Source organism: Colletotrichum abscissum (genome assembly GCF_030869225.1).
Source record: "Colletotrichum abscissum strain IMI 504890 chromosome Unknown Scaffold_37.1, whole genome shotgun sequence".
Lineage (NCBI taxonomy): Eukaryota > Fungi > Ascomycota > Sordariomycetes > Glomerellales > Glomerellaceae > Colletotrichum > Colletotrichum abscissum.
The window spans coordinates 387,521-411,825 of NW_026850287.1; the positions used below are offsets into that span (position 1 = coordinate 387,521).

The 24,305-nt window shown below is 53.3% G+C and overlaps 7 protein-coding genes across 7 annotated transcripts, besides 1 other annotated feature; 4 read left to right on the forward strand and 3 right to left on the reverse strand.

Moving 5' to 3' along the window:
- Window positions 1-293: 293 nt before the first annotated feature.
- Window positions 294-728, reverse strand: CABS01_12421 (uncharacterized protein; the record flags this gene model as incomplete). The annotated part of the gene is made up of 1 exon (XM_060545775.1): window positions 294-728. A coding segment is annotated over one exon (435 nt), but the record flags the coding sequence as incomplete, so codon positions are not given.
- Window positions 729-2,012: 1,284 nt separating this feature from the next.
- Window positions 2,013-2,093: a sequence feature (Short protein (CABS01_12422, KAK1490622.1) was converted to a misc_feature.).
- A 3,186-nt stretch (window positions 2,094-5,279) lies between these two features.
- Window positions 5,280-7,203, forward strand: CABS01_12423 (amidophosphoribosyltransferase; the record flags this gene model as incomplete). The annotated part of the gene is made up of 5 exons (XM_060545776.1): window positions 5,280-5,413; window positions 5,469-5,617; window positions 5,679-6,206; window positions 6,259-7,114; window positions 7,170-7,203. The coding sequence occupies 5 exons, from the start codon at window positions 5,280-5,282 to the stop codon at window positions 7,201-7,203; spliced, it is 1,701 nt and encodes a 566-aa protein (XP_060396633.1).
- Window positions 7,204-10,184: 2,981 nt separating this feature from the next.
- On the forward strand, window positions 10,185-10,460 carry CABS01_12424 (uncharacterized protein; the record flags this gene model as incomplete). Its single annotated transcript, XM_060545777.1, has 1 exon — window positions 10,185-10,460. A coding segment is annotated over one exon (276 nt), but the record flags the coding sequence as incomplete, so codon positions are not given.
- A 2,054-nt stretch (window positions 10,461-12,514) lies between these two features.
- CABS01_12425 (uncharacterized protein) lies at window positions 12,515-13,858 on the forward strand (the record flags this gene model as incomplete). The annotated part of the gene is made up of 6 exons (XM_060545778.1): window positions 12,515-12,546; window positions 12,608-12,652; window positions 12,721-12,955; window positions 13,010-13,174; window positions 13,225-13,671; window positions 13,727-13,858. The coding sequence occupies 6 exons, from the start codon at window positions 12,515-12,517 to the stop codon at window positions 13,856-13,858; spliced, it is 1,056 nt and encodes a 351-aa protein (XP_060396635.1).
- Window positions 13,859-14,868: 1,010 nt separating this feature from the next.
- On the reverse strand, window positions 14,869-16,658 carry CABS01_12426 (uncharacterized protein; the record flags this gene model as incomplete). The annotated part of the gene is made up of 4 exons (XM_060545779.1): window positions 14,869-15,025; window positions 15,174-16,159; window positions 16,230-16,378; window positions 16,544-16,658. The coding sequence occupies 4 exons, from the start codon at window positions 16,656-16,658 to the stop codon at window positions 14,869-14,871; spliced, it is 1,407 nt and encodes a 468-aa protein (XP_060396636.1).
- A 1,049-nt stretch (window positions 16,659-17,707) lies between these two features.
- Window positions 17,708-19,814, forward strand: CABS01_12427 (uncharacterized protein; the record flags this gene model as incomplete). Its single annotated transcript, XM_060545780.1, has 5 exons — window positions 17,708-17,907; window positions 18,141-18,394; window positions 18,605-19,398; window positions 19,452-19,531; window positions 19,595-19,814. Coding segments are annotated over 5 exons (1,548 nt in total), but the record flags the coding sequence as incomplete, so codon positions are not given.
- Window positions 19,815-21,339: 1,525 nt separating this feature from the next.
- Window positions 21,340-22,920, reverse strand: CABS01_12428 (alpha amylase; the record flags this gene model as incomplete). The annotated part of the gene is made up of 1 exon (XM_060545781.1): window positions 21,340-22,920. The coding sequence occupies one exon, from the start codon at window positions 22,918-22,920 to the stop codon at window positions 21,340-21,342; it is 1,581 nt and encodes a 526-aa protein (XP_060396638.1).
- Window positions 22,921-24,305: the final 1,385 nt, after the last annotated feature.

The following is a 24,305-nucleotide window of genomic DNA, read 5'->3' on the forward strand; positions in this document are numbered from 1 at the left end:
CCGCCTACCTAGGTAATCATAGGACAGCTGCCGCGTTCCTCTCTCACTATTCCTTTCCCTCGGGTCTCCAAGTTTGACAGCAGCAGCCAGCTCATCGTGTGGTGTGCAGCAAGCGGCACCGGCTGGCAGAACGAGTGCGAAAGAGGTAAGAAGCAAGGGGACGATGGGAAATTGTCCACGCCAACCAGTAGACCAGCCGGGGGGCCGGGAGGCGCCACGTTAGGGCCCAAACGCTAACCTCGAAGGCTGCCCGAGACTGACTGGCAGGCATGTTGGGCCTCACGCCTGGATTGTCACCGCGGGCGGTATCCGTACCACCATGTCGCTTTTTCAGAACACAAAATAGAAGACGGCCAGCTTTGTGCATACATAGCGCCTCCGATGGATCTGGCGCGACCTTGGCTGCTCGCACAAGCCCCCGAAACAGCAGGCAAACGCCGGCTAGGGCCATTTATGCCAGGCCCGTGTGTCCAACTACGCAGTACGCTGTCAAGCATCCCAGCGTCGCGATGTTCAGGTACCGAAGCACATCTTTCCCATTTGGCTGTGTGGGAGGTACGTGGTACCTGGCCCGCCTTGCATTGGTGGATTACTGCCGCATCAACGCCGTCGGCATCATTGAATACTACTAGTTGGCAATGCCAGGGGCAGAGAAGGCGAATGGAAGCATCCGAATGGTGGGGAGAGCTGATGATCCGGCCAAGTAACTCAAAGATGAGCCTTAGGTAGCGACGGGCCTATCGCGGTAGCCGTGAAATAAACCGTTGATGAAGCGCGGTAGCTCGTAGAATACGGGTAGGTGTGGCAATGCGTACGAGTTCCATTCTCAAATCTGCAAATCTCATCACCACCTCGGGTGGGATTGGGAAATGCAAACACCCACCCTGCATGCTGGGAATTGTGCAGGTGTTTCTCGTCGTTTCATGTCTCGCCGTTGAGCCCTAGACGCTGAGTTAATAAGCCTCTGAATTGGCCGACACAGTCATATAACTTAATCCACACGCTACTAGTACAGAAGCAGAGTAAAATCCAAACGTCCTCAAGCCTCAACTCAAGCCAGCGGTGCGGAGTATCGAGTAGGTATCCATATGGTGTGTTACGGAGTACTGTTCGTACCAACATGCTTTATGGGCATCCGCCATGTGCCCTTGTTCGTCGCCGGCTCGTTTGCCTGCCCCCCCCCCCCCCCCTAGTGCTACCTTAGCTCGGGGCCTGCGGAACGGGCCTGAAGAGCCTTCCTGCTTGCCTGGAACTGTTTCTTGATTTGCTCGTGGTGAAAATGAGGATGGAGTATCAGTGATGCCGCCGAAGGGGGTCTGGGTCTCGTCAAACTGCCTATTATGTCATCTTGCGAACAAGCTACTCCAGAGACATACACTCATATCCGATCTTCAGAGACGCCGTGACATCAGCCGAAACCATACTGCGTAGGTAGCCAGCAATTGACTATCTCCTCCTTCTCTTGGACCTCTTCTCCGATAGACAATAGAGGCGACGTCGGCGGGGTTGGGATTGTCGGTGCGAACCTGATCCTGTAGCCAGAAGCGCGTCAGTGTGGGCACGTCCATAAGTCAGGAACAAGAAAAACCAGGCACAGGGGAGCAAAAAACGTGGAGGCAGCCCACCTGGTAGGCTGGCGCTCGACATTGATGTGCGAATGGGCGAGCCCAGATTCCCAGCAGCCTGGTGTTGACTTTGGTGACCCAGGAGAAATGATGAAACACGGCGGGAAGGTTGCGGGAAAGGGAATCAGGAGGGGAGCATCCGTACCTGCCTGCCTCCTGCCTCAGAGAGACTGGATGTCGGATGATGACATGTCGCGCTGGGCGCAGAGGGAAAGAATGCAGGTGGAGGGCGCTTCCTGCCTTCCTGCCGGCTCTAGCCCAGAAAAGGCAGGGAGCTACATGAGCACTGTACCTGCTTCCGCGGTGATGAACTTCAGGACCTTCCTCCGTGGCATTCGGGGGTCTTTTTGACGCAGAACCGAGAGCACTTTGCCAATCCTTCGTTGATTAAGGTATCGAGAGGAAGAAAAAGGTAGCTCCCCTGACGTATGCACTTTTGCACTTACAATTTGCTATAGCACGATGCATGGCGCCAGCAGGTGACGTTGCAGTGCTGCTATTAACTCGCCGTCCAACGTTCAGCAACTCCCCGATGAAGCCACCAACTTACAAAAGTCTGTCGATGTAGGATGACTCGCTCGGCTGATTTCTCCTCCGCCGTAATACCCAATTACCAGACACTTGGGTCAGAAGTCGACCACGGGCTTATGATGGCGCACATCGCCAACCGGCCGAGGCAACAAGGGGTCGCCAACCAGAACAGGGCGCCCTGTTCAGCGTGCCTCGAAGCTCTCGATCAAGCTCGACCCGAACACGGGGAGCCGGAACTGACAATTGAGCTTTTCTTTGCCCACCTCTCTTCAGTCTTCCCTCGCCTACGTATACGTACTGGGACTCTGGGACTCTGGAACCTAGGGAACTTGTGATGCTTTGGGAAAGCTCACCGGTGACCATGCCAACGAACGGAGCTCATGGGGCAAAGAGGCCCTCTTCCCGTTCGTTCTAAACCATCAGCTTGTCGCAATGAGACAATCAGTGGAGATGCCCAAACCGAATGACACACTGCAATCCGCCGCAACCTGCCGAGAAAAAAATGATCGATACTATTGCTTGGGCCCATAGTATGGAAAACGTCTGGAACATGTAGGCGTATGCGCCGTCTCTAACAGGAGCCAAGGCCCCCCCGCCCCTGATTGCCTCCGTTACCATCAACCGTATGTGAGATTCCTGCCTCTACAGAGTCGAAAGACTATCAGGACGTTTGGTTGCTTGAGATGGTTTGCCGCCTTGCCGCAGGCGCACTGCGGTGCGCACGCGGGTGCGTACACTATCGTCGCTGCGTCTATGCAACTGTCACTGCGATTGACACCGCGCCAAGTCTCAGGAACATGCGGCCAAAGCAACAGACTCATGGCACGGAGGATACGACGACAACAGCGACATTGGTGAAGCAAACAAGTTGAACACCGACCGAGCACGTCGCAATGCGACACTGACCGGTGTCACCTCACTTCGACTCGACGTCGTCATCTCGAGACGTGTCTTTGGCCTCCCTACCCAAGGAAATGATGTTTGTCAAACCCCCGCCCAACGAGTATCTTATTTCATAGTTTTCCCCTCCCCCTCCCCCTCCTCACAATTCCACGGGCCTTTCCGTTAGATTGGCAGCTAGAGAGGACCAGAGGGACCAGAGGGGACCGTCATCCTTGGAAGGGGACTTTGATGAGGAAAGGCGCTGATCGACGAGCTACGGAGGAACGTTGGGCACCACGCACCCGGGGCAATTTGAGAACCACCAGATCTGTGCTCACTGCCCGTTAGACCAGGCGTTCGACCAGGGGCATGGCCGGGCTACGATCCACTTGTTGCATAAAACGTTGTGCATGGGTATGAAGCTCGCGATGATGGATATTATTATAGCCGATCTTTGTTCTTCTATGTTTAAATGAATATCCCCGATAAATGATGCTCAGACTGTGAGTCTCTATCACAATTCACCTCACGCAGTCTTACATGCTATAGTTTGCTGATAGATTGGGTATTTGGTGGTTTTCAAGGGCTTTGACCCTACAAGTGAGAAACACATACCACGCGCTATCTATATAGAGCTGGGAGAGAAATGAAATGCGATGTCAATGATATTAAGATAGCGGTGCACCATCTGACCTAGTTCCAGATCCTCACCGCTGCTTGGAGAGTCATACCGACTTCCTGCGGGGAAATGATGGTTTGAGGAAATCCACATATCTGCACATGTCACGAATTTTCATAGTCACCGACTCAAGGATCCTTCTTTCCACAGGTGGGAGGTATTTGCCGGCATGGAAAATGTAAGTGCCTAGTTCCATCATGTCCAGTTGGCGGAGGACTGCCCGAGAATGTAAAGCCTCGTTCCGCCCAAGAAACCAGCAAACGAAACAGTAGCGTTTGCCTGTGTCTCTTGTCTCTGACGGAAGATAAGGAACAGGAAGATGGGTGGGTGGCTCATGCAGACTCAACCTCATTGACAAAAACCAGATATCGCGAGGGCTGTTACCACCTGTGGTGGTTTCCGGGCGTGTCTTAATCCAATGCTCTCTTACCCACCAACTCCATCTACGTACCTTGCTATCGAAGGGGATCCGAACGAGAGTCAAATCTAAGTCTGATGCAACAAAGTATAGTATAAACAACGCAATCGAGTACCTGCTTAGTATTTGAATCGATCTATACTTAGTAGGGTATACTATTAGAGAAAGTTGACTATATCAACGAATGCTTGACATTGAGGGTCGCAGTTGGCAATGATGGCGACTGAAGTATGACTGCCTCCCCAGTTTCTCATCGCCAGCTCCATCAGTCCCTACGGTTCAGTGCCACCAACTTACACCGCATGCGGCCAGAGTTGGGGTGCACCCTCACGGGTTCCATGTCCTCCAGCTTATCTCCTAAGGCCTAGTAGCACATGCACCACGTGGCTACCGTCACTGGACCTACCCTTTTCAGCCTACAACCACATCGGGCTTTCGGAATGCATCGCTTGAACCGGTGGGAGGGTGAAATCCCTCAAGATGCAGGCTGACCGGAGTAACGGTTCACGGGAGCCAACAAAGAGGTCCACTACTGCGGAGAGAAGGGTTCGACAAGAACGCGATGAGCGCCCTGTGGGAGCACGAGGAACGCTGATACGGAGCCTTATCCGGGGCGTAGGTACCTACAACCTGCCGCACATGCCGCTCCCACCGCGTGGTAGAAAGCACCGATAATCGGCCCCACTTATTCATTCCTTCTGAAGGTTTGCGACTGTTGGAGGAATTTTTTTTCTGCTCCTACCCCAATTGCTTTTCGCCGACGACATTTGTCGAAAATATTTTTCTTCCTTCTTGGAGCCTCACCGTTCCCTCGTCGAAGTACGAGAGCCAATCCATTTTCTCTCGAAGAGGCCGGCTTGCTTCGTCCCGAAGATCTCGTGTTGCCTCGTTCCCCCGACTCTCTTTTTCCTAAGTCCGAAACACGAAGAAAACACGGCGTGGACCCTGTCCAACTAAAAAAAAAATACCCCGCCATCGGATACCCCGCCACCACCCACGACCGAAGCTATCTCGAACACCAACACCCATAACTACGCTGGTCCCTTCTGCGCAAACGTTTGCCAAGCTTCCTGGAACGCGGAAGCATTGGATAGACCTCGAGAATCACTGATCTCCTGCAAGATACCGCAAAGAGCAAGGCAAGATGTGTGGAATTCTTGGAATCTGCATGGGTCATTATGACCGGGATGAAGACAACTGCGACGCTGCGCAGGACATCCATGAAGCCATGTACCTTCTTCAGCACCGCGGCCAAGACGCCTGCGGTATTGCGACTAGGTAAGGGAACCTCAAGGACACCTAGCCAATTACAGGCTTTGGCTGACACCAGCAGTTCTTATGGAGGACGAATCTTCATGAACAAGGATTCTGGCATGGCAGCGACCGTCTTCAAGGACGGCAAGAGGGTCATTGACTTGCCTGGATGGATGGGCATTGGTCACCTTCGCTACCCTACCTGGGGAAGCAGTGGACGTGCTGAAGGTCAGAACAAAGCTGTGCTGGTGACACCTCACGGCCTTTGAGAGGCTAACGCAGATCACAGCTCAACCGTTCTACGTCAACAGCCCGTATGGAATCTGCCTGTCGCACAATGGCAACCTGACCAATGCTGCCGAGCTCCGTGCCTTCCTGGACAAGGACGCTCACAGGCATATCAACACCAGCAGTGACAGTGAGCTGATGCTGTCTGTCTTTGCCAACGAGCTTAATGAGACTGGAAAGGCACGTATCAACGAGACGGATCTGTTCAGTGCGCTTGAGCGCACTTACAAGCGCATTCAGGGTGCCTGGGCTAGCGTCATCATGGTTGCTGGCTATGGTGTGGTTGCGTTCAGAGACCCTGATGGTATCCGTCCTTTGGTTTGGGGTTCTCGCAAGTCGACTCCTAACCCTGATGACGACGCTTACGACTACATGGTTGCGTCGGAGTCGATTGCTCTGCGCCAGCTGGGCTTCAAGAACATCACCGATGTCTTGCCTGGACAGGCTGTTCTCTTCAAGAAGGGCTGCCCTCCTGTTTTCCACCAGATTCAGGAGCCGGCTTCATACAGCCCTGACATCTTTGAATACGGTAAGAAGCTACAATCTTGAAATTGATGCTGGGACTTGCTGACGTAGTCAAGTGTACTTTGCAAGGCCTGACAGTGTCATTGATGGAATCAGTGTCCATGAGTCCCGCAACCGCCAGGGTATCAAGTTGGCTGACAATATCATCGCTCGGCTGGGCGAGGAGGCCGTTAAGGATATCGATGTTGTTATCCCTATCCCCGAGACTTCCAACACGGCTGCTGCAGCTTTGGCAGAGCGACTCAGGAAGCCCTATTCCATGGGTTTCGTCAAGAACCGTTACGTCTTCAGAACTTTCATCATGCCTGGACAGCAGATGCGTCAAAAGAGCGTTCGCCGCAAGCTCAGCACCATTGATTCCGAGTTCAAGGGCAAGACCGTGCTTCTTGTTGATGACTCGGTGGTTCGCGGAACGACTAGCCGAGAGATCGTCACCATGGCGCGTGAGGCCGGAGCTCGCAAGGTCATCTTCAGCTCGTGCTCGCCCGAGGTCATCCACCCCCATGTCCACGGCATTGACTTGGCATCGCAAAAGGATCTGATTGCTCATGGACGCACCAACGCCGAAATCGCCGAGCAAATCGGTGCTGATGACATCATCTACCAGACGGTCGAGGATCTCGTGGCCTCATGCGCCGAGCTTTCTCCTCGTGACCCCAAGACGCAGACTTTCGAGATCGGCGTTTTCAGCGGCTGCTATGTTACCCCTGTTTCTGAGGCCTACCTGGAGCAGCTCGACGATGCCCGCAACAGCGGCAGAAAGCGTAAGGCGCTTGTTGCCAGCAGCGGCCCCGTGAATACCGGCCCTGCGGACTCTGCGGAAACTCCTGCTGCTAAAATCGCCAAGACCAATGGCTTGGCGGCCCGGACACGAGCTGACCCGCAGTCCCCGGGAAACCCTGCGGACATTGGGTATGTACATTGAACATGCACTATGGGGAATGTTGACTGACTAAACGGCTTGCAGCATCCACAACGCAGCTCATGAGGGGGGGAACTAGACGATTCAAAGATGCTCACGCAACTATTCAGAGAAAGGCCGGAAATGGGGTATACAGAAAATCAAAAACTCAAGAGAGGCGTTGGGGAGGGATTGGTATTTTGGAACTACATTGCATTCATCTCTGAGGTTTATTACTCAGGCTTGGAGTTGGGTACTTGATTTGGTACTCGGCTGGTTAGAGAGAGAGAGAGAGAGAGAGAGAGAGGTATGTATGGTCGTCCGTACAAAGGGTTCTTTTCGAACGTCCTGCACATAGATGATTCACAAGAATTAATCATCCATTCAAACAACTGCTTGGTGGTCATCAGTCGTCGTTGGATTGTACCCGGTAGTAGCATGAGTAATCTAAGGAGATACCCAGAGCCTCTGCATAAATATGAACCAGGGTGGCCAACCCCGGTTAAGTGCATGCGCTTCATACTTGTACATCATCACAGTCAACGTCGCTTCATTTGGTGTCATCTACACTAAGGTATTCGTAGGCCCGAGCCCGAGGGTTCCATCGACCGGTCAGTTTTCTCCATCCGCGCCAGACGGTGAAGAAATTCCGTGAAACGATCCACCGTCTTCACTGATGGATCGGAGCGTTTCCCCCCTTCCCTTCTTCCCGTTCCCACAGGTAGTGGTCAGGTTACAAGCCGGACTGACTGGTTCCCAGCCTCCAGGTACTGCAGCCTGTAGGTAGCCTTTCCGCACGGAGCCCGTCACGACTCATATCCCAGCCCTCATCCCAGTGTCTGTATCTTTTCCCACCAAGGGCCCTTGGTTGCGTAGTGAAAATAGATGGGGAAAGAAACTCTCACAGTGAATACCTCCGTGAAGAAAAAAGACGATGAGGGAAAAAAGGTACATGGCCAGGGGACCTGGCACGAACTTTGCAAAGGCATGGGACCCGGACGACCAACCGGCACATCCGCGGTTCGACGGCCGGCGTCCATTTGGAATGACAGCTGGTGGGGAATAATCGCCCTTTTGCCCAAGTTTCCCAGTAATGAGTGTCCGTGCCAGCCCAGACGCAATAATCCCATCCAAGCCCAAAACTTTGCTGGGCGAGAGAAACCCGCCCGCCCACTGGCTGCACTGTGAGATGAAGTAAATCTCAATGGGCCAAGTTGCCAGGAAGATGAGCGCCTGTATGAGTAAGTTATTGACCTAGTGAACGGGTTCACTGGCCTTCCCCTCCTCCGTTGGCGCCATCGCCGCCGCCGCCGCGGCCACATCTTCAACACGTTGACTAAGGTAAGACAATCTCTCCACTAGTACTAGAGCGCCCCCATCGTATGGACTCCACGACCCCTTTCTCGCCTGCTAGATGCACCCTTTCGCCTTGCCTCTAGGTTGTCTTTCAGCCTGACAGATACTTTAGAAGTTCACACCAGTGAACCCATCAGGCAGGCAGGAAGACGAAGGAGGGCGATCATCTCGTGGTGGATTCGCAACTACGAGACCGGGTTCTTCTGTCACCTGTATGCTCCGGCCTGGTAATCAGAGAGCATGGACATGGCCACCTTCAATCGCCGGCCATGGTAGTGTTCAATGCTGCACAGCTTTATGCTTCTCTTCAGGGTCGGACCCTTGGAGGAGGAGGGGGATCAGGATCCCAGGGAATGCAAAGCCCGCGCCGTCCGCCGGTCTCTTGGGACGGGCTGCGTTTTGGCATTTTGGCCAACATACCCCGCCAAATGGGCAATGCCATTTGGCAATAGTCGATACCTATCCTATGCCTGGCAGATTGGTTGGGCCCATGCCATGCAAAATGCAAGCCGTGCGGCTGCAATATCACCGACGTTTTTGGTGACGGGCATGAACTTGGCCAAGGTTTGGCCGGGTTTCCGTTCCCTCCAACGCCCCCAAAGATTCGGGCCAATCTGGATTTGTGGCACAGCGTCTTTTGGTAGAAGGTATCGAGCCCACAACCATGCTCAGCTGGGCTTGGGATAGCACTGCATGGCCGCATTATCATGACCAACTTCGAGGCATGGAACCAGCGAGATGATGGACAATCCCATCGCACGCACAAGGGCGGGGCTTTGGCTCCGCATAGAGTGTTTCTTGTTCCGAGTTCGTTCTCGATGATTTTACTTGGGGGCCGTTAATGTGCCCTCGAATATTGCCAGACAAGGGGTTGGGGGGATTAGGATTGGTTTCCCGCTTCCTCGAAAAGAACAGAGCATTGGCCCATTTTCAGGGACCCCTCGTGGGATTTTCGTCGTGATACAATCTGTCGCCCGTGTTTCCACTAACCACCCCCCCTTATTCTGAATCCCCTCTGTCCCGTCCATGACCATGGGGGGGAGGGAGGGGAGGGACGTGCGAATTGTCTCGTGAAAAGGGCAAGGCAGACCTCCGGACCTGCTGCGCTGCATTATCCATACGGATACGCATACCATGCGACGCGCAACAGACTTCTTCCAGAAGCTCTGGGCCGCGGGTTCCTTGCCCGGGCCCCATGTCGTCTCAAGTTCATCCGTGGTTGCGTTGCGAAGCGAATAACTCCTCTCGGGCGACTCTGTCCCGCCTTGTCTAACAGCCTACCTTATGCCAGGGTGCTTCCCGCCTATTCTGCTGCCGCTGGACCTCATATTGTGGAGGATGATTTACCGACCACTTCTCTAACTCTTCATCCAGCGAATGGAGTGTTGTAGGCCGGGCACTCTCGTTTCGCTAGCTCTTGGCTTCTACACGAGACTCGTAGGGACAATGGCGTTGTGCCAATTTCGGAGGGGTCTTGCAATAACTTGTGACTGATCAGAACGTGATCTCGTGATCGGTGGATATACTCCGTATGGACATCTATTTCCCAGAAAGCCACGCTTCACTCATCCTTGTGCTGACTCGGGGTGGGCGCGGAGATCACGATGTCGTGCTGCCGATGCACCTGTGCGGACCTAGAGAGTTCTGACGCTGTGCATCTCCGTTGTTGCATAGGTACATATCCTCCAGGGGTCCTGTGAGGTGGTTACAGATTGCTCCATCTCTCGTCACCCTCATCTCTGGGCAACGGAAATTTTCCCATCCTCTTTTTGCACGATTCCGTTAATTGCTGCTATTGCAACTGGACCAACCACCGCCCTTGAAGACACACACGCCCAGACATTGGAAGGATGCTGGTGGGATTCAGGGTGGGACTGGGAGGGGAGGGCCGCCGCGGGTGGTTGGGAAGCATCCGTCCCACGAAGTTGGGAAACCGCCGATCCGGAGCCGCCGCGTGGCCGGGCAGAAGCTCTTTTTCCTAGTCCGGATGCCGCGATATGAAAGGTGCCCGTGGCAACGACGCAGATGTATTGGAATCTTCGACGATCCCTCTACCGTGATTCACAAAGGCTGTTTCGTTTTAGTGTAGGGCCACTTGTTGGACCCTTGGAAAGCTTCACGCGAGATGAGCAGAACCTAGGTATCGTAGTCCAACACCCCCTCCCCTCTCTCGTCCATCTCGTGAACGATAGGAAAGAGTCCCCGCGCTCGCCTCGCTTCGAAATTTCGTTGAGACAAGGCCCTGAACTGAGAATTAGAGGCCGCTGTTGCAGTAGCCCCATGCCCTGTAAAGTCTAGCGCCCTGCCAGGCGTGGAGATTCGATTCCGCTTCTGGAAGCTGTGGAATATTCTTCTCGTTTTTTTCTCTTCACGATGGAAGACTGACCGAATGGAACCCCAGGTTGAGTAAGATGGCGGATGCAGCGGTGTACATTACCGAATGGAGACGAGGGCATCCACTGCCGTCCACCGGACAACAGAGTATCGTACCGAACGGAACGTCCTCCATGTGAAGAATACCGAACCATGTGAATTGAGTGCATAAGCCGTTTTTTTTGTGAGAGCCGGAAGTGTACAAGCTTTATGCGTCTGACTGCCGGGGTTCCACAGCGCCGGTAGGTTTTTTTTTTGCTTCGTCGGAGGTGGCTCCGGGTGGCGGCTGACGACACGGAATACGACCGCAAAACTGCAACGGTCGTGGCCGGTCATTTGAAAAAGCAAAAACATACAACACCAGGTATTCGCTGATCGTCACCGACTCAACTACTAATCTGGCCCTCATCAGCTTGTCTATGGGAGAGCGGACGGGATCCCGAATTTTCTGATGGGTGTGGTCGTATGTGCTTGTTTTCCAAAAGAAGTTTCATTATATTGGAAGCGGATCCTATGCACCGGCTCTAGGCTGACTCTGAATGTACACTGTTCAGCATCGATATGAAATCTTGTATGGGCTCCTTCCCATATGTCGATGCGTAAGTCTATGACTCTGGAAGTGAAGAAACCGTTAAGCTGCAGACGAAGAACGATGGTCAGTGATGATAGAAGAAGGTACAGTAGCAAGACTGCGTTTTGAGAGAGCCGCCAGGCCAGCTTTGCGAAGCATCTTCCCAATGCATAGGAACGTTCTTCGCTTGGGGGGGAAACCTTGCTGTCTTGAGCTGTTTCGGAGGTAAATGTTTGCACCTCAGGGACTCGTCAGTACCATCCAGGTAAATGGCAAGTAGTTGGAGTATCCTGCTTGCGGGTTCTCCTAAGTCTAGCAACCACTTGAGCTCATCGACATACTAGATAGGTAGCTACTTATTGAGAAGTTGCAATCGATGGCAAATATCTTGTTCAAGGTCAAAATGCATCAGGTTGCTCGCCGGGTGTGTGGACCAAGGTAACACATCAAACTTCACGTGTGTCTTATCTTTGACATATACTATTGGCCGTCTAGCATGTGCGTATAAGATACTAAGGAAACCACTGAGTACTAAGTAAGTGCAAAACTTTCAAGATGATTCCATGGAACTGCCTGTTCTTATCCTACTGTGTAGTCACGATGTGGTGTTCTTGGAGTGATTGATCAAGCGAATGAATCATGCGATGTTTTCGGTCTCAAGCTGAGTGACTGCTCAGGTGCTCTACTGGGCCATCGTTCTTTCCTCTCACCATCCCTTTGTTCCTGCCTTGAGAAGGGTAGGAACGACGAGGAATAACAAACGCGCCTTCTCTAGATGCCCTTGGCTGCCTAACGGGCAGGCTGTTGACCCGAGTTTTCTTTCTTTCCAACCTTCCATTCGTCCCTCCTCGCTCACTCACACACTCGATCCCCAAGAAATTCCCATCGACATTCCAAAATCCTTTCCTCAATACGCATCTTTCATCAATTCTTCTCAAGAATTCTTCAGATCCGTCAACACCGATACTCACATCATTACTTGTTGCTTGTGCCTCCAAGTCAAGAAACCCTTCATTCTACCTCCTACTCTTCACGCCAAAAACATTTGGTGATCTTCTCAACATACATAGGTCCCAACACACACACACACACACACACCGAGACCACAGCCATGTCTTCCTACTACTCCTCTCGTCCTAGCAGGTAAGTAAAATGCAGCGTTATCTTCTCACTGTAGCCAACGGCACTAACAAATACTTCTCAGTTCCCAGGACCTTGGTGAGAAGCTTGGCGAGAATATGGCCGAGAAGTAAGTTGCGTTATACGAGAATTGTGCCAATGCGACTAGTCTCTGACACCGCTGACACTTTCTTATAGGTATCGCTGCAAGATTGGCGGTGAGTGGAAGCCGATGTCCGGCTTCTCTAAGAAGCAGCAGAAGCTTGTTCAAGACAAGCTTGATCGACACGCTCGAGTCAACCGTGCCAACACTGGCATGGTCTGCCGCATCCACTCGGGCGAACCCGTCAATGAGATCCGATGTGAAGGTCCATGTGACGAGATTAAGACCTTGGACCATTTCTCCAAGAACAACAGAACCAATGGCGTCAACGTGAGTACCTGAGACGCATACCATTTCCACTTCTGCTCACATCTTTGTGTACAGTTCTGCAAGTCTTGCCAGCACTGGATCAACACCCAGGAGCCCGGCTACACTCCCTGGGCCGGTCCTAACACTCAACTGGACCCCCTGGAGAACACGGACGACTACGTGAGCCACCTGCCGACTGATCCCTCTGAGATCTTTGACTTCCGTAGTGAGGTTGATCAGGTAAGAAAGACCATGAACTGCCAACTTGAACAAGACTAATGTGCTGACAGCCCCTCGCTCCCGTCACTGGAACCAACGGCCTCACTGCCGCGGATGACCTCTCGACTCGCATTGAGTCTATGGGCATCGAGACTCGTCAGCCCTACATTGCTGGCCCGATCGGCCTTGGGGCTAGAAATGTCGGCCATGCTAGCTACAATGCCGGCGCCTCCGGCCTGGACAGCGAGAGCATTGCCTCTGCTGCTACCTCGGCTATCGCAGGTACCATTGAGACAGGTCGTGATTACGAGTTTCACAACACCTTCCTTGATATCGACTTCAATGCCTACGACTCGGCTGGCAAGAAGCATATCAAGACCAAGGTCCCCACTACCCAGTCCAGTGGCTCTTCCATGATTAAGAGTCGCTATACCTACGAGGGAGGTCGCCCCGAGACCGGATCCAACACTACGGCTCTCGCCGCTTCGAGCGTTGCGCCTAGCGGTCCCTGGCCCGGTGTAAGTCCATCTATCACTTTCCAATGTTTCAGTACCCTACTAACGCACTCTCAAGGATCGTCAGCGCGATAGAAAGCAGCTCACGAAGGCGGAGCACCGCGCGCTCCAGAGAGGCAGGCCTCAGCCTCAAACAATCTTCAACCCCATTCCGTACGGCAACGGCGATGACGACAGTGACGACGAGTAGGAACCTCATTCTTCCACGCGTCATCTGGGCACCAAATAACTCTATTTGGTAGCGGTGGTTTCATGCCGCCATGGAGAACATTTCCATCAGTGGTTACTCGACGCCCTCATCTGTCTCATTGTTTTCTTTTCTTCCTTTTCTTTATTTGAGCTTCTTTGAGTTTCTTGCCTGCGTTTTGATCGCAGCTCAGCGCAGAGCCATTCCGTCCCAATTTTCACGGGCAAGTCATCCGGCAACAAACAACCGACCAACCTCACATGCCTGAGGGAGTGGGAGGAAGTTTGATGTTTGCTACCAGCTACAGCGCAGCTATAGTCTATGGAAGCTTCACGGGGACAACGCCTGAGAAATGAGGGAACGCGAAGGAATGGCACTTCTGGGCATATTTCCACGGATTACGTGGGGTTCGACTTCTCTTCAACTTTGCAACTTCTCAACGATAGGACGGTGGCGGTTCGGAACGGTTAGGATCATGGGAAGGAAGGCACGGAAAAGTTTTGCTCTTTCAGGTACCTCGATAGTCAGGTAACCGCAACTTCACTAATAGTCAGTTCACTTTGCAAATCAAAACGTTCCCTATGCAACCATGTGTATTTCAACTGTGTAACGAGAGAAACATGTGGCAAAAAAGAAACCCGAGACGCCCACCGCCATCCAGTCTCATTGCCGATGCGGCCTGTCCAATGTGTGTGTGTGATCCCGTGCTCCTGTCCAGCCGGGGTAATTCTTTTTTGGAAATGCCCCCAAACCATACCCAAAAGAAGAAAACAAAAAACGATGTGTCCTCCCCGCGTGCCACAACGGGCGCGGAGATGATCCCATCCCAGATTCCAACATGATGCTGGCTTATAGTACTCCCGCCCTCAAGGTGTCGTCAACCTAAGTGTAGAAGCCCCGACGTCCCTCGCCTTGCCGCTATGGATCAAGTAACGGAGGGGTTCGGCTCTCCGACATGGTCTCGATCGCCGAATATTGAGGAGCGATTAATGGCCTGTTTCAAGACAGGCTAATCACAAGTCGTTGTTTTGCTTGAAATACCCAGGATCGGTGTCGCCCCGATTCATCATCTCCTGAGCGTCTCCAACCTGCCGACGCTCCGTGATCTCGCGATCCTTAAGCCTCTTGTGCAGTGTATACCTTAACCCTAGCGTCAATCCTCGAGCGTTCCTGTCCCTCATGACTGCTGGTCCCTATTGAAGAGGTTCCGATGAGCTGGACAGACGATTGAGATGCAAATAAACATCCGTGCCATATCTACATTCGGGGTTAGCTTGGGGTTACGTAAAATAAGTCCATGGCACAGCGCGCGACTCACCCTTCCATGCTGATAAGTTTCAAGTCTCCGCCAAAGTATCGCGCGTAAAGTCGTGAGATAGGCAATCCATACCCAAAGCCAGCCATAGGCGCTTTGAAGTCGTTCTTATCAAAGTCCGGGTCTAGATTCGGTGTGCGATCCACAGTGGTGTACATATATGTCCAAACGAGAGGTATAGAGCTTCGGGGAATACCACCACCCTCGTCCGAGATCTTGATGGTGATATCCTCCTTACCCTCTGCCACAATGACCTTGGTCACAGGGAATTCCTGCTTATCCTGACCGTGTGTTTCGACAACGGCGCGGAGAGAGTTTTTCAAAGTCTCAAAGAGCATATGCGAAAGATGCCCTGGAACGTACATGAAGTTCAGGTTAGGGTTGCAAACGAGTTGAATCTTGGGTGCTTCGAAAAGTCCGTAATGGTCCTCGCAGACAAAGCGCGCATTCTCAATGGCTTCTTGCGCGAGATCCTGAACATTGGTCTTGGTACAGATGATGCCGACATAGGTGGGATCCCGGTGGTGGCTTTGATCGGTCAAGGCAATGTGCTGACCGATGAGCATGCGGATCCCTATGCGCGACATGTAAAATCGATCGAGGAATGACTGGATGTTGTTATCAATCTGCATGCGCTGTCTTTTGCGCTTGTACTCCAGGATGCCCTGTGCCATGGTGGTGACAACTCCGTCGTGGCGCCTCTTGATGCCATGCAGGGCTTTGGCGAAGCGCTCGTTGTACAAACGCAGCTCAGGCGGCCAATCGCCGACATCATCCACCATTGCAAAATATCTCCGTGCGGCGACGTTCTTCTGCTTGCTCCAGCCGTTTCCATTGGACTGCGGCAAAGAGGCATATTGGCCTTCCTCGATACTCGGGTTTCGGGTTGCCTCGGAGAGCATTGGACCTTTCCCGTACGATTTGGCAGGCCTCAAGAGCCTTTCTTTTGTTGATTTATCCAAGTCAGGTCGGGGAAGTTGTGTGAGTTCCTGCGCGGACGGATGAGTGTCAGTGAGTCATGTCCTTCATGCATTATGCGACAGAAAAGCCTTGACATACCTCGAATGACTGTGCGTACCAGTCCTGCACTCGCTTCACGGAGGGCATGTCGTTGAGGCCATCTGGAAGTTCGTCGAGCTCTTGTACACGATGGGCAAGGCGGATTGGTAGCTCCTCGGCAAGGAATTGTGAGGCACGGAAGAGGGTTCCTGGAAGCAGAATGAACAGTCAGCACTATGGCAGCTTGAACAAAAAGCTAGTCAAGTAGGAACTGGCGCATTGTTATCGCATGCAAGCTCAGCAAGCAACGGAGCAGAAGGGAGGTAAATGCAAGCCGTTAGGAAACGGAGGGGAGTTGCCAAGGGTTGACGAACCAACTGAAGGCTTCTCTCCAAATTGGACCATCTGCCTCAAGCTCACACCAGTTGCCGGGAAACTGGCGTAATGCCTGATGGTATCCATCAACCTATCCGTCTTCCTCCACGACATGTTGGGCGGCTCTGAATTGGCGATCTACTGTTGAAATGAGGTATTCGAATCGAACCCCGCGTGACCGAGTTGGGGCGGCCTTTACCGAGGCTGTATGACGCAGGGCAACATGGAACAGACACGAGCGGGCGAAATGCGGAGGAAGAGATGTCGAGGGATTAGGAGACGAGGTTGAAGATTAAAGCCAGATCTACTGCCGCATAGTCAATGGGAGTGAGGAGAGGTCGCGTGCAGCGTACGGGAGGTGTTTCGTGTAGGTTTATTTCTGGTAATGGAGACGGAATAGGAACTGGGACCTCAAGAAGGCGAGAGCTTGGGATTGCCGGGGACGACAGGAACAAGGCCGGGCCAGGGCTCCTCAGTGGAGAGTTCCTGATGCTCTGGGCGGACGGCAATGGTACGCAGGTACCTGCCCCGACTCGGCGTCATACTGCCTATGCCCATGGTTCGATGATAGCACGATAAGTACCTCGACCCGGCTTACATAGCCGACCGTAGAGGTGCGCTTCAAGCGAGTTTCCCGCCGGTTCTGGCCGTAACAACGGTTCGCAATTGTTTAGCCCGAGGTGCGAATGTGTATGTTTAGGTCCTTTATTCGAACAGCTATCAGCCAGGTAGAGAATGGTGATTCGGGGCGTTAATTCGACGGTATCACGGCAAGACTCTCTGTGCGTTGCCAACTCTGTCTCACTTTACAGCGTGGGTACACATATCTACAGCTCTCTTACAGTACCACAATAAAGACACAGGCCGGATGGATGCCATATAGTATCTCCAGAATAAACATTGGGTATGGTGCAGATAATGAGCAGTTTTGCTCTGTCAATCAAGGAGACAGTCAAGATAAACCAGCTCCAGAAAAACGGAAAAAGGACCGAGCCGTCAAACCACACTGATTCAGCGAAAAGAAAAAAAAGAAGAAAAAAAGAACAAGAGAAATCGAATAGTCAGCACACATACTTACCACTACTAGCTTGGAATTGAATGCTGGGCAATCAAGAGTCACGATTATATGTCGGGCATGTGACGGAGTGACGGACGGCGGAAAGGAACGGATCGTGGCAGTTGGTGTGTACTTCCGTCACTATCAATTTCCTTCTCCAACTCTACAGCACGCGACGACGGTCAACCGCGGCGGAGGAGGGGCTCTTGTTCAGCGTCTGCCCTTCCTCGTAGCCGAGAGAGCTGTGCCCGTGCCTAGGCTTGCTTGCTTCCCCACACCGAGTCTTGAGGTAAATGCTGACATAAGGTAAGGTAGGCATCCCTAAGCAAGGTACCTCAAGGTAGGTGCACCTCCACTACAGCAAATGCTAGCAGCTCTACGGAGTACTGCGTAGCCGTCACCTCCCCAATCACATCCCGGTCGCGTCCTTCCCCCTTCTCGCAAAATGGCCCTAGGTAAATCCGTCTCCAGCGTTCACCCATTGTCACAGTCCCAGCTTGACCCCTGTGGTCACATGCAAGGCGCCACAATTCTTCAAGCCCCCCCGAGTCCTCGCCCAGCCTTCACCAGCCTCCCACGCCTTCCAGAGCCACCTCACGCGTCGAACGCGCCAAAGACAAGACTCGACGCATCGCCAATTGGTCGGCCTCTTTGACCAAACAGCGCCCGATTCTCCTGCAGCTGACGCCCAAAATCCCCCAATCTTTGGCATTTGCACCAGAAGCCGCCCTTTCGGATCGTCTTCGGGAATACTACCTCCCACTAGCTTGCCGCGCCGTGCTGCTTTCATCCGGTGCATGCAGAGTCGACTCGTCGCATTGCAATCGAGCCCAAACCGGCAGTTCTTTGCCTTGTCGCGCGTCTTTTCCGTTCCCCATACCTCTGAGAGGAATACATACACACGGGGACTATTTGTCTAGGAGGCCAAAGACCCGGTTTTTCGGTTGGCCGGCCGCCGCCCTATTAAACATTGTCCAAATACCTTTTTCACTTCAATGACCAGAAATGTCGGACGGCAGATCGGATTCGGGGCTGGGCCTACGTTTTCTCGATTTGAATGACGATGAGGACGACAACAGCCCATGCAAAGGCCGCTTGCGCCGCTCTAGGAGCCAAACCAGCAAATCGGTCCCCGTAACGCCGCATGCCTCTTCACCGCAAATTTCAACGCCCTCTCTTCCCTCACCGATGAGCTATCGGGGCTTCTCACCTCTCTCACCGACTCCTCGCCAGCAATTTTCAACGCCCGGTGGTTATTTCTCGACGCCGGTGGCTAAGAGCCCCCTAGCGCGCTCATGGACCGAGGATGATCTCACTGCATCAACCCATTCAAATGGGACTGAAAAGACGAATGAGAACACTGAAAATACCCGAGATACTCTCGGTCTGATCCAGCGGCTCAACGACTTGGCGCAAAAGCTCCTCGCGGGTGAAGATGTCCCTGATACCAACGTTAGCGCCATGCACGGAAAGCTTGATGAGATTGATTCAGTCTTAGCCGGAGAGCCGCCTCAAGCAACACCACAGGGCAAGCCAAAGAATTGGCCGGCAGACGCCCGGAGTGTTGAGCATGAATCCTTGTGGACTTCGCCTTCGCCGTCATGGTTTCGGTCGGGCCTTTCGGAAATCTCACCGTCCTTCCGCAGCTCATTCAGAAGAGATACGCCCTCGCCTGAACCCACCGTCGAAAAGAAGCCCGCGGTTGATACTTTCCGCATCGCGTCCGAAGCAGCAAAACTCAACATCGAGCTGGAATCCCTCGTCACAAACCTCAAGGCCCGTCAAGAGGAATCGGAGGTGAGACATGAAAACGCCAAACTCGGGAAGGGAGGCCACTGACCAGAATAAAGCACATCCACCAACTTCTCGTAACCCGCGCAGAACGGGCAGCACAAAGAATCATCTTCCTCCAAGGTCGAGTACATGACTTGTATGTCTCGAAACAGTCCCCTTGTGGGTTGTTTGTGTGCCTTTCCATACTGACTCATCGCAGAGAAGAGGAACTCCAAGAAAACGACTCGGAACTCAGCTACCTACGCCTCGGCCTCAAGGCTATAGAAGTGCAATGCCCAACCGATGTTGACGACGACCTCGCCCAAAGCATTCAGAACTGGAAAACCGACTGGACCGCCCTCAAACGCAAACGGTCAAAGCACAAGAGCTACGACCGCTCCGCTTACAGCACACCCGCGGGGACGCCGTTGCGGCGGTGACACTCGCCCTACCCCGACTTTGTTTTACAGCCTTCGTCTTTTATGCGTGATGACTATAGAGACTTGAACGAGTGATGAAGCCACAAAAAGTTATCAAGTACGGTTACGACTGAAGCATAGCAATGGTGTTTGGAAAGACAGCAGGATACCCAGTCCACGCAATCTCGCATTTTCTCTTAGGTCCCTTTACTACAGCATAGCGGATACCACAAAAAGTCACGATTACAGTTTCTTGTTTTTACCTCTGGGCAGTTGGAAGAGGAAAGGAGAGAGGATGAGAAAGGAAAGGGAACAGGTTTCGGTACATTTTCCCATGACCACAATTATGACATTCAAGCACACGTCGTTCTGTTTGCACAAGTGAGACCTAGCTCTGCATCACCCGTCAAGGAGAATATGGTTCTTTAGCAAGGTTTGTGAGCCAGCTAGACAGAGAAGTGATACCTAGCATTATGGGCTGGCACATACAGATATCCAGACTGGTTGGTCGTTGGCGCTTCACACGGCATTGTGTGTCGTCAGAGCTGCTATAACTGGTAAGTCGTCTTGGTTTTGCTAGACGACGACGACTCAACGACCATTGAGCTTAGATTACCTTCAAACTAAGACTCACCAGATGTACACGCCGCTAAGGCTTCGATGCCAACACCGGCCGTAGTGTTTCGAGATGGACCCTGATTACCTCATACAAATATCAAAAGGCCCAAACTACACGAGAACCAAAAAGAGTTCACCCCCCCGGTGCTGAACTGGGGGCTACATCTCTTGGTGCTCATGCTGGGACTCGAACCTAGAAGCCTGGTGTAGGCTAAGCCAGTTGAACAGGCTCGCCCGTAACCATCCCGCCAAACGGCAGTTTGACCTGACCTCGCAAGCCTGTGAGGCGCCTGCTGCCGTTGGTGACGGGAATGGACTTGAGGGGGGGTATATAGGCTTCTCTCGCGGCAGGTGTGGGAAGGTAAGGTGCGGTAGCACCAGCCTGCTCCTTCTAAGCCGGACTACCAAGGTAGCAGGCTACAGTCTCATGATATTGCTTGTGGGGCCTGAATGGAAGGCAAGTTCGTCCCGCCATCCATTCCATCTCAGTCTACAACCTAGCACTATGGAAAGACCCACCAGGCTTTGACCTAAGGTACCTAGCTACCTTACTTCCAAGTTCCGCATTGTTGTTATGGCCCGTCCGCCGCTCTTTCCTTGCTCGCCACACTCGTTTACCCCTAACTGAGCGACATACGGCTCAATCTGTACTCGAGTCGCGAGTGGCTTCACGAGCCAAAGTCAGCTCGGCCATGAGCTTTCTCGAGCCCTAGGTAGCACGATGCTTGTTGTCACTGTGAGAAAGGCAGCACACTCAAGACACATGGCATCATATTACTATTAATTATTACGCAGACAACGCTCGACATTCAGTAGTCATCTACACGAGCATGATCATCAGGTTCACATAACGGCCTGATGACCAGGCCTATCCTATTCCGCTTCCAGTCTACTACAAATTCGAACGAACTCCCAGCGCACAACACATCTACTCCAGCATCACAGCCCGTCTGTTGTAGCCAGTGTTCTTGTCAACACCGACCTTGACAGTGGCGTCCGCGACAGGCGCCTTGACATCGTTGCAGAGACCCTCGGTCTGCTCCTTGGGCAAGAAGACGCGAGGCAGGCCACCGGCGGGCATCTGTGCCCACAGACGGCCGTGAGAGGCAACGGTAAAGGATTCGCAGTTCAAGACGTCGACGATCTCGGCACCAACGGCGAAGCCGTGGACGTTGCGCGCAATTGAGAACATGACGCCGTTGTTGGCGGCGGAGCCGCCGTTAGTGTACATGGAGAAGAGCTGGCCCTTGCGGAAGCCGATGACGCGGCTGCTGTCGGTGCTGCCGTAGGAGAAGACGGCGCGGGTGCGCTCCTTTGTGAGGAAGTCGGCGTTGGCGGCGGCGGCGTGGGCGCGGATCTTGTTGGTCTGCTGGATCCAGCCGTAGAGTTCCGCCTTGTCGTCGAAGCCAGTCGTCCAGAAGACCTCGCGGTTGTTGGGGTTGGGGCCGCCGTTGAAGTGCTGCTCCTGGCCGTAGTAGACGATGGGGATGCCGTCGCGGAGCATGGTTAGAGCGTACATGTTCTTGGCGAGGGCGACGTCGCCGTTAAGGTAGGGGAAGCGGGGCTGGTCCTGGTTCTCGACGAAGGAGCCCCAGACGGAGGGGTCGATGGAGGACATGCCGGCCATGGTGTTGGCGCTCTCGTAGACCTTGTCCATGTCGCCCTCGAGGGTGGAGAAGACGGTGGCGAAGAGGTGGTAGCTGCTGTAGTCCATGATGCCGTCGAGGTAGTTCTGGTAAGGTGCGAGCAGGGTCAGGGAGGAGTGGCTGACCTCGGCGAGAAGGAAGACGCCGGCGGCCTCGCGGAAGCCGCCCTCGGTGAAGAACTCGGGCTCAATCTCGAGGGCGGTGTCAACGCGGAGGCCATCGATGGAGTACTTGGTGACGAGGTCCTTGATCCACTCGGCGTAGATCTTACGGACGAAGTCGTCCTCGGTGCGGAGGTCGGGCAGACCCTCGAGCCAGCAGAGCTGCTCGGACTGGAGGTTGTTCCAGTTGATGGAGCACTCCTTGTGGTAGTACTCGGGCTTGTTGAAGGGCTTGTACTTTGTGTAGTTGCCGGGGGAGTCGTTCAGACCGGAGTGGTTGGGGGCGACGTCGACCATGAGGTACATGCCGCGGGCGTGGAGGGCGCTGGAGAGCTCCAGGAGGTCGGCCTCAGTACCAAAGTGCGGGTTGATGGAGTAGAGGTCCTCGGTCCAGAAGCCGTGGTAGCCCTCTCCGTTGCCGCCAACGTTTCCCTCGACGTTCTTCACGACAGGCGAGATCCAGATGGCGGTGGCACCAAGGTTCTGGATGTAGTCCAGCTTGCTGGTGATGCCCTTCCAGGTGCCGCCGCAGTACAGGCCCGGGGTGATATCGCAGACTGGGGTCGAGCCATCAGAGGTGGCAAAACGGTCGGTGATGATTTGGTAGATGCTCTGGTTTCTCCATCCGGCGGCATCCAAGGCCGAGACGCCTTGGAGGGCCCCGACGGCCAGCAAAGAGAGTGTTGTTGCGAAGGAACGCATGTTTACACAGTTGATGAGAAGATTATGGTATTAAGGCAGTGGTCGATTATCCAAGAGAAGGAAGAACAACAGGCAAAAGAAGATACGATGTAAAGAGAGTCGGTTTGTGAACGATTGAAGTGTAATGTACGGCAGGGATCAAACGAACGATAACAGCACAAGGCAGAACGAGTGATTGCCTTGGCTTGAACTGCGGCACCTGTAGGGAGAGAGGGATGGAAGGAGGGAGGAAGGAGGAAGAGAGACTAAGCGGAAGTGTAAAGACAGCGGTTGAGTAGCATATATTGTATCTTCGCACCAACGAGGACCACGAGCAGTTTACTCCCACATACCAGACTCTCGTCTTTTGACGAGAGCCTCGCTTCGCGGACCCCGTTCGAATCGCCCCTGCCAAAAGGGCTGTGCTATTGGCAGAATACGAATAAATTGCCAGATCGAGTGGTCCCAGCCGATTTAGGTGAGCTCACGTTGTCCCTTTTGAATCAGATCCCGGCTGTCGTCCCCATTTGTAGATCCACTACTGTCCCTACCCATGCGGTGGATGGGGTGGTCTAGAGTCCTAGACGTAGCATCCGTTGACAGTTCGGATACTGCGAAACGCATCGTTAGTGGAAAGGAAGGATTTAAGCGAGGAGAAAAGTCAGAAATACGAGAGAAGGGGGACAACAAGACTCTTGGGGGGAGGATATCAGAGCCCAAGAGGAAGGCGGTCGTGAAGAAGAGGCTCCTTTCTGCGCATCCTGAACAGGGTGTTTGGGCGCTAACACAATCTACATTAGACAGTCGACCCCGGCTCTCCCGTCCGAGTCGGCTCGAAAACGGCAAAGCCCCAAGTCGGATAGTTTCCGGCGACGGGGGCTCTTCTCCACTTTCATCCCGATCGGTCAATATTCCACTATTCTATAGAGTGCTTTTCTGATTAATCGCGTTGGCTCTTCCGGCGTGAATGAGCGAATGGATTCCCGGCTTTTCCTAATCGGTGAACCTGCGTTTGGGAGAGAGTACTACGTAGATGTTGCTCCCCCTTCTGCAGTGCTGCAGCGCCGCAGTCCTGGAGCTTTTGTTCCTGGTCCTATCTGGGTTTAGTCCATCGGTGTGAGCGTGTTTGTCACTTGTGACGTTCCCACGTTCCGACGCAGGAGTAACGGGGTCTTCCGTGAGGCTGTGAGATCGAGCTCGAGCTCGAACCAGATTCAATGAAATGGGACCAACTGGTGGACTTTTGAAGTATCCATGGATAGCTCCTGAGGTGGGTAGGCGCTGAATTTGGTGAACGGGTGGGCAGGCTAGCGCGACCTCCGAAGATGTTTGTTTCACAGCACCCTACCTTCTCCTTCGAGTCAATTGAGATATCAACATCGAGCCAAAGTCGTATCGCGACGTTG